The sequence below is a fragment of the Salvelinus fontinalis genome, chromosome 1 (genome assembly GCF_029448725.1).
Source record: "Salvelinus fontinalis isolate EN_2023a chromosome 1, ASM2944872v1, whole genome shotgun sequence".
In the NCBI taxonomy this organism is placed as follows: domain Eukaryota; kingdom Metazoa; phylum Chordata; class Actinopteri; order Salmoniformes; family Salmonidae; genus Salvelinus; species Salvelinus fontinalis.
The window spans coordinates 50,819,111-50,828,574 of record NC_074665.1 but is presented as its reverse complement, the minus strand read 5'-3'; the positions used below and the strand labels follow the sequence as shown (position 1 = coordinate 50,828,574).

General features: G+C 40.1%; 1 protein-coding gene across 1 annotated transcript; it reads left to right on the top strand.

The window, feature by feature from the left end:
* Nucleotides 1–292: 292 nt before the first annotated feature.
* On the top strand, nucleotides 293–9,113 carry LOC129857341 (pleckstrin-like). Its single transcript, XM_055925493.1, has 9 exons — nucleotides 293–414; nucleotides 2,558–2,713; nucleotides 2,817–2,998; nucleotides 3,135–3,226; nucleotides 3,346–3,530; nucleotides 5,295–5,399; nucleotides 6,158–6,241; nucleotides 6,473–6,545; nucleotides 8,352–9,113. Exons 1-9 carry the CDS (start codon nucleotides 331–333, stop codon nucleotides 8,489–8,491), a joined length of 1,101 nt encoding a protein of 366 aa, XP_055781468.1. The 5' UTR covers nucleotides 293–330; the 3' UTR covers nucleotides 8,492–9,113.
* Nucleotides 9,114–9,464: the final 351 nt, after the last annotated feature.

Here is a 9,464-nt window from a genome sequence, read left to right as displayed (position 1 = left end):
ATGGATTGGTGAAGTAATGTAATGTTGAGCTAAATGTAAAAAAAATTATATTTAAGAGGTTTAAAAAGGAAAGGAGCGACCAGTGACTACAACCAAGGTTCAATATCAAACAATGACACAGGCATCCTCTCTTTGACCACGTACAAACAGAAAGAGAATGAGCGGTGGCCAACCTTTTTTTACTACCACTGAGTAGGAAGGGGAAGCCATGCAAGCCACCAGCATTGTGACACACCCCACTCAACTTCCCCCTATCTCTAATACTGGAGGTCATATGTGACGGTGATGGGTGTTCCTCCTTAAACTGCTGTAGAGAAAGAGTGACTATGTATGCATCAGTCACTCAGATACAGAGACCAGCAGCCAGAGGACATGGAGCCAAAACAGATCAAAGAAGGATACCTTGTCAAAAAGGTGAGGGTGATGGAGGAAAACATGTTCCTCTTAAAATACAATTATTACTATAGGTCTTTGTGTTTAACTTGGGCCAGAATGTAATACTGTAGATGTGTTGTGGACGGTTTAGTTATTAGAAAATAGATGATCTCACATTTGAGAACGTTAGGGACAAGATCCATCGATGGAGACTCTGACAAGAGCTAGTAACATCAAGTCAGCTGGCACTATATTTGACTTTTTACATGTCCAACTTAAGTTGTCAGTCAAGTGCTCTAAATTAAACTGGAAGTTAGTAGATTAGTTCCAGGACTATTTGCATTTGCCCTGAGACTTGATCGCTTCCCACATGAAAAACATAATATAGTGTGGTAGAAATAGTACAGTATTCACTGTAGTGTTGTTGCGGACTCTACTGCAGTATTTACTTCAGTCCGATAAAAACACTGCAGTGAATACTGTAGTATTTACTGCAGTATTTACAGTTTACTATAGTATAAATAATGCAGTAAAAAAAAGAGTAGTATATACTAGAGAAATTACTGTAGTGTTTTTGCCGATTGTAGTATGGTATACTGTAGTATTTACTGTACTGCTTTTGCGGACTGTAATATACTGTAGTATTTACTGTAGTGTTTTGGGGGGCATTACTGTAGTATATACTGTAGTCTTTTTGTTTTATTATCTTTGACATAGAAGTGGGGGGCTTTTTCCTCGAGGAAACCTACTGGAGAAATACTAAGAGAGCAAATGTGCCATAACCTGTAGCTAGGGCAAACTGGATTCTGAACAGAGAATTCAGCGCTTCTGCTCTTGTCTTTAACCATGCTATATACATGGCATGTAGGTTTCTTACTTACGGGGTGCACACATTGGGATATGGGGAGGGGAATGGGCAGAATATATGCAAATTACATACTGTAGTATTTACCATAGCTAAAAAATGTAGTGTTTTTGTGGACTGTAGTGTTTTTGCAGAGGTTTTTGTAGTATTTACTACACTGTTCTTTTGTGGATAATACTGTAGTATTTACTATAGTATTCTACAGTATACTACAACATTCTAAACTAAGTACTACACATGATCGAAGAATAGTACAGTGTAGTACAGTTTTCTACAGCACACTTTGTTTTTTGTAAATTAGCTCAGTTTAGAGAGACATGAGCAGATAGCAACAAAACTGTTTCCCCCACAAACAACATTATCTGAAAATAGTCTTCACACTTTGTATTTCTCATGGCCTGACAAATGACTAACTCAGATAGTTGGTCGCGTGACTCTTAGTTTGGGGTCAGATGAAGATGGATAACCCATGACCTCACAGGATTAATCATAATCTATATAACTGAATCTATTGATTAGAAGATGATTCTGTCATGTCACATACTATACTGTTCTTTGCGTATAAACTTTCCCCTGTGCTATTCTTATGCATTCCAATTTTTATCAGTTGCTCAGTATCATTGGTTCATATTAGTAGAAGTATAGGTATGGCTTGTGTGGCTCAGTTGGTAGCGCATGGCGCTTGCAACGCTAGGGTTGTGGGTTCGATTCCCACAGGGGGCCAGTACAAAAAAAGTATGAATGTATGTACTTGTAAGTCGCTCTGGATAAGAGCGTCTGCTAAATGACTTAAATGTAAATGTAGGTAGTGCCTGTGATACTTTTGCATCATAACTCTCTATGGTGAACCTTCATTAACAAAGTTAAGTGAAACGAGAACATTTCACAAAACTGAGTATTGGGTTGATGATTTCCTATGTGCATATTTCCTTGTTGTATGACCTTTTTTTTTGCTCTTGAGTATATTCTCTATTTGTAAGGATTGATTAAGCAACATTGAAATACTAAAATACATTATTCATGTTAGCTATATACATTTCATGCCCAGCATCCAGGCAAGCCGATATGGATTTGATAACACTTTACATGATATTTCTCTTATACCTGTCTATTAACAATGTAATCTACATGTTTCTAATTGCATTGTATTTGTATTTTAGGAACAGAGTTGAGCGGTTGTGGGAATATCTGTGGTATAGGGACAGATTAACTTGTGTAGTAACAAAAACAGCTCAACTCAATGACTACGCAATTACAATGTGATTACAAATTCTATCAACGTACGTATCAATGTACATTTCCTCCTTTATTCTTCAGGGCACAGTGCTGAACTCGTGGAAGGTGGTGTGGGTGGTGTTGTCTGAAGATGGGGTGGAGTTCTTCAAGAGAAAGACAGACAACGCTCCCAAAGGAATGATCCCACTGAAGGGAGCTGTTCTGACCAGCCCCTGTCAGGACTTCAGCAAGCGGACGGTACGGTCACGTCACCTTTCAGTATTAAATACGAGTGTAAGTGTCTATCATTACTGTAGTGCCCCTCCCTCCCACGTAATGCAAGATTGCCATTTTCTTGCAGTTTGTTTTTAAGCTGAGAACGGCCAAGAACCAGGACCATTACTTCCAGGCATCCCACCTGGAGGAGAGAGAGTCCTGGGTGAAGGACATCAAGAGAGTCATCACCTGTCTGCAGGGGGACAGAAAGTTCACCAGGAAGTCCACAAGGAGGTCCATTCGCCTCCCCGATACCATCAACCTCAGGTATGAGCTATGACCTGACATACAAACTACCTATAATCCATGACTACGCTTACAGGAGCTACGTACAGGTCATTGGGAACTAAGTCATTTGATAACTTACGAAGTCTTGTCTGCTTTCTTGTCTGCCTTTTCTCAGTGAGCTGTACATTCTAATGAGAGACCAGGAGGATGGTGTCAAAGAGCTGAAGCTGGAGAAGGAGAAGAGAGTCTACAATCACTGCTTCACAGGTACACTAGCACATAAATGTATTAGGACTTAGGTGACAGTGGATTTCATTTGAGTCATTGAGTCTCATTGAGATAGATCATTCCACTTTTGATTATCTTCTTTATGCATGTCTCTGCAGGTGGTACGGTGGTGGACTGGCTGATCTCTAAGGACAAGGCCAGGAACAGGCCTGAGGCTCTGATGTTGGCTACAGGACTCCTGAATGAAGGTTTCCTGCAGCCCGCAGGGGACCTGTCCAAAGAGGCGGTCGAGGGAGGGGCAGAGTCTGCCGTCCTCGATGATCCAGATGCACTCTATTACTTTGTGAGTGGATGGGTTGATTGTTGTTGTTAGTAATGTAGCTGCTAGTCTCAATATATTATTCCATATATGCTAGAAGATATTAGGATATATTGGTCCTTTGCTAGAAGACCACACAGACTGGGATATGTTTGAACACTTCTGATGTTAGAAACATATATGTACTGTCCATACAGTACCAATCAAAAGTTTGTACACACCTACTCATTCAAGGGTTTTTATTTATTTTTACTATTTTCTACTTTGTAGAATAATAGTGAAGACATCAAACTATGAAATAACTTATATGGAATCATGTAGTAACCAAATAACTCTTTAACAAATCAAAAAATATTTTAGAGACTTCAAAGTAGCTACCCTTGATGACAGCTTTGCCCACTGTTGGCCTTCTCTCAACCAGCTTCACCTGGAATGATTTTCAAACAGTCTTGAAGGAGTTCCCACACATGCTGAGCACTTGTTGGCTGCTTTTCCAACTCATCCCAAACCATCACATTTGGGTTGAGGTCGGGTGATTGTGGAGTCCAGGTCATCTGATGCAGCTCTCCATCACTCTCCGTATTGGTCAAATAGCCCTTACACAGCCTGGAGGTGTGCTGAGTCAATGTCCTGTTGAAAAACAAATGATAGTCCCACTAAGCGCAAACCAGATGGGATGGTGTATCGCTGCAGAATTCTGTGGGAGCCATGGAGGTTAAGTGTGCCTTGAATTCTAAATAACTCACTTACCGTGTCAGCAGCAAAGCACCCCCACACCATCACACATTCTACCCCATGCTTCACGGTGGCGAACACACATGCAGAGAACATCCGTTCACTTACTCTGCGTCTCACAAAGACACGGCGGTTACAACCAAACATTTCTAATTTGGACTCATCAGACCAAAGGACAGTTTTCCACCTGTCTAATGTCCATTGCTGGTGTTTCTTGGCCCAAGCAAGTCTCTTCATCTTATTGTTGTCATTTAGTCGTTTTTCTTTTGCAGCCATTCGACCTTGAAGGCCTGATTCACGTAGTCTCCTCTGAGCAGTTGATTTTGAGATGTGTCTGTTACTTGAACTCTGAAGCATTTATTTGGGCTGCAATTTCTGAGGCTGGTCTAATGAACTTGTCCTCTGAAGCAGAAGTAACTCTGGGTCTTCCTTCCCTCATGAGAGCCAGTTTTTTCATAGTGCTTGATGGTTTTTGTGACTGCACTTTAATACATTGTTCTGATTGACTGACCTTCATGTCTTAAAATAATGATGGACTATTGTTTCTATTTCCTTATTTGAGCTGTTATTGCCATAATATGGACTTGGACTTTTACCAAATAGTGCTATCTTCTGTTTACCACCCCTACCTTGTCACAACACAACTGGCTCAAACGCATTAAGAAGGAAAGAAATTCCACAAATTAACTTTTATCATGGCATACCTGATAATTAAAATGCATTCCAGGTGACTACCTCATAAAACTGGTTGAGAGAATGCCAAGCGTATGCAAAGCTGTCATCAAGGCAAAGGGTGGCTGTTTGAAGAATCTCAGAAAACACTTTTTTGGTTACTACATGATTCCATATCTGTTATTTCATAGTTTTAATGTCTTCATTATTATTCTACAATGTAGAAAATAGTACAACTAAAGAAAATCCCTTGAATGAGTAGGTGTGTCCAATATTTTGACTGGTATTGTATGTAAAAGCTACAATGTATTATAAGTGAGTTTTAAATTATGAGATAATACTGTATCCAAATGTGAATTTACATTGTATGGTGTGTTGCAGGCAGACAGTGGGTTCTTCTGTGAAGGCTACTCCAGTGATGAAGACGTGATTTTGAAGGAGGAGTTTCGGGGTAACATAATAAAACAGGGCTGCTTACTCAAACAGGTAAGACTGGAAACACTGTGTAAACACTCATTGAATATCTAGGTGATGAACAATTGTGAATATTACCGGATTATCAGTTCGCCAGCAGCATACCACCCTGCATCCCACTGCTGGCTTGCTTCTGAAGCTGAGCAGGGTTGGTCCTGGTCAGTCCCTGGATGGAAAACCACATGCTGCTGGAAGTGGTGTTGGAGGGCCAGCAGGAGGCACTTTTTCCTCTGGTCTAAGAAAAATATCCCAATGCCCCAGGGCAGTGATTGGGGACATTTCCCTGTGTAGGGTGCCGTCTTTCGGTTGGGACGTTAAACGGTTGTCCCGACTCTCTGAGGTCATTAAAGATCCCATGGCACTTAACGTAAGAGTAGGGGTGTTAACCCCGGTGTCCTGGCTAAATTCCCAAGCTGTCTCTCATACCATCACAGTCACCTACTCATCCCCCTCCTCTCCCCTGTAACTATTCCCCAGGTTGTTGCTGTAAATGAGAATGTGTTCTCAGTCAACTGACCTGGTAAAATAAAATAAAAATCTGATATTTTGGGATGTCCTGAATGATGCTTTATTCCATACTTAAAGGGGCAATCTGCAGGCAGAAATTGTGTAAAGTGTTAAGTCTACAAAAAGGATGTCTGCGATGAAGGAAGTGAAAGTAACCCACACACAGCACCATATCTGTGGTCGGTGCTGTTTTCACAACTGATAGTAATCAGAAACAGAACCGTGCATAAGGTTTTGTTTTCATGCTCTCTTTTCTCCCCCAGGGTCATCGGAGGAAAAACTGGAACGTGCGGAAGTTCATCCTCCGGGATGATCCTGCTTATATTCACTATTACGACCCCACCAAGGTACAGGATTACAGCAGAGTGGAACATGACACAACATTATTTTCAATTTCAATATAATTTTTCAAGAACATAACATGAAAAATGTGTCTTTCTCAATCTTTCCCTCGCTCTTGGCTAATGCCTTTCATTCATCTCCATCCTGACTTTGTCTCTCTAGCTAATCTGTTATTTTCTCTCTCTCTTTGCCCTCAATCCCCTTTTCTCCCCCTTCCCCACCCTCTCTTGCTGTAGGGTGATGAGAACCCTTTGGGCTCTATCCACCTGCGAGGGTCTGTGATCACAGCAGTGGAGTTTGTTCCTGAGGGTGAGTTAATTACTGGGGAGTGGACATACACCGATCCAAATCCCACACTGACTCACTGAGTACATTTACATGCACAGTAATAATGCAATATTAAACTGATTATGGCAGCGGGCAGATTATGCAATAGTCATGTAAACTCCTTACTCTGCTTATCTTAATTAAAACACCTGTTTTTTTGTTGTTGTAATCTTTCAAATTATTAGACCAGTGGCAAGAAAAAGTATGTGAACCCTTTTGAATTACCTGGATATCTGCATGAATTGGTCATAACATCACATCTGATATTCATCCAAGTCACGACAATAGTCAAACACAGTGTGCTTAAACTAATAACACACAAATTATTGTATTTTTCTTGTCTATATTGAATACATAATTTAAACATTCACAGTGTCGGTTGGAAAACGCATGTGAACCCCTAGGCTAATGACCTCCAAAAGTGAATTGGAGTCAGGATTCAGCTAAACTGGAGTCCAATCAATGAGACGAGATTGGAGACGTTGGTTAGAGTTGCCCTGCCCTACAAAAAAACACTCACAAAATGTACGTTTGCTATTCACAAGAAGCATTGCCTAATGTGAACCATGCCTCGAACAAAAGAGATCTCAGAAGACCTAAGATTAAGAATAGTTGACTTTCAAAAAGATGGAAAGGGTTACAAATGATCTCCAAAAACCTTGATGATCATCAGTTCACAGTAAGACAAATTGTCTATAAATGGAGAACATTCAGCACTGTTGCTACTCTCCCTAGGAATGGCCATCCTGCAAAAATGACTGCAAGATCACAGCACAAAATGCTCAATGAGGTTGAAAAGAATCCTAGTGTGTCAGCTAAAGTCTTAAAAAATCTCGGGAACACGCTAGCATTTCTGTTGACGAGTCTACAATATGTAAAACACTAAATAAGAATGGTGTTCATGGGAGGACACCATGGAAGAAGCCACTGGTGTCCAAAAAAAACATTGCTGCACGTCTGAAGTTCGCAAAAGAGCACCTGGATGTTCCACAGCACTACTGGCCAAAAATGATGTATACAATCTTTATATGTCCGAACTCAAAATCAAATATGCTTCCCGAAAAAAAAATTATAAAATAAATAAAATTTATTTGGATTATTTTTATTTTCTGCATTAATCAGAATGCCATAAGGTATCCTGTTTTTAGATGTGTCCATATAAATAGGTTTATTAGGGAAATCGTTCTTCTTGCAAGGCATGTAAACGTTGTAATCAAACTATTATATTAATCTGACTATCTCCCACAATAATCACATTATTTTATGTGTGTAACTGTACTCACTGACTTAGTGCTCGATTCATTGAGGTTGTTTTGGCGGTGTCAGAGGTGGAACTGAGTTAGAGCTGTCAAATCCACAAGTGGCTCCAGGCATTATATCTAAAGATACCATTGCCCATGCAGCCTTGTTTACAAGTTTGAAAACACTACAATGTGACATATAATCTACACCTTGATTAGGACTGTAGAAATACTCATTATTTTGTTTCATGAGTTTTCAATTTGAGTGTAATTATGGCCTAACACTTTCTCATTCTGAAGTACGTGAATGGGGTGGGTGTGGCTTCGTGACCATGATCACAAGAGCAGCTGCTCACCGATTTGACTGCTCCAACCCAGTTCCACCTCTGACACCGCCAAAACATCCACTATGCAGGTGTCTGCTATCCCGGTTAATGCTTGATCTGATTGAATCTAGGCCTAGGACTATGAAGTGTACTGTTTACTGTTAGCAATTTCCTTTTAACTCTTTTGACATTTTTTTCTTCTTCATTGTTTCTTGGTTCAGCCAAGAGGTATGATGTTGATGGGAATCTCTTTGAGATCATCACTTCAGATGACACACACTATTTCTTACAAGCGACTACACCCGAGGAGAGGAAGGAGTGGATCAAAGCCATCCACACTGTGTCTAAAACCGGAAAATAATCACAACAGGCCACACAGCTAATTTGAACAACTTACATTGAGGGATATGGATTATGGTTGGCGTGTACAAATACTTGTTGCAGAGCCAGAAGGAATCTGAATTGAAATAATTTAGCCATAGAATTTGAAGGATGAATGACTGATCCAAAATTCAGCTTTTACGAGTTGTATGTTTCTTATTGTATTTATGTTGAATGATTACACATTTCCTGTACATATAGATAAAATGCACCCTCACATGTTTTTCATAATTCACCATGATGTGGGTGCACTCTCACCTTTAGATATGAGATACAGGCAGACTGTGAAGGGTACAATGTTCTGTGTAGAAAAGTGTGAAGTTCTGTAATGGTTTCTGGTGTGGCCTTCTGCTTTTCCATCCAGCAGCCTAAAAAAGAAATAGGACAGTTAGAAGAATCTCACCATTGCAGAGAGTTCCTATGACTGAACAAACACGAATCATATCCTGCCTTTGAGGACCCTTGTCACTCTGTGGTTTTCATGATGTTCTTATCCCATATCACTTGATATGCACATTGTCTATGTACTGACTGTATATCGCTGTGTTCTAAATCGAGTGTCTGTCAAAAAGTATCAATTAAATATCTACTCTTTGTCTCCACCTTCTGGTTTCTGTCAAAAAGTAAATGTCCAAAAAAGTTAGAGTTTTCAAACAACCCAGAATTGTGTGCCCCTACTATTTGACATGTGCCTTTGACTCTCCTCGTGTTAATCTACTCCGACCGGGCGTTATGACATCCTGAAAGATGTAATGCCTCCCGAATACAATAAAAGGCAGGGTTCAGAACTTTCATGAAAAGCAGAATAGCAAACATATCATATCAAACTGTGCCTTTCCAAATCATGTCCAATCAATTGAATTGTCCACAGGTGCACTCCATTCAATTTGAAGAAACATCTCAAGGATGATCAATGGAAACAGGATGCACCTGAGCTCAATTTCGAGTCTCAT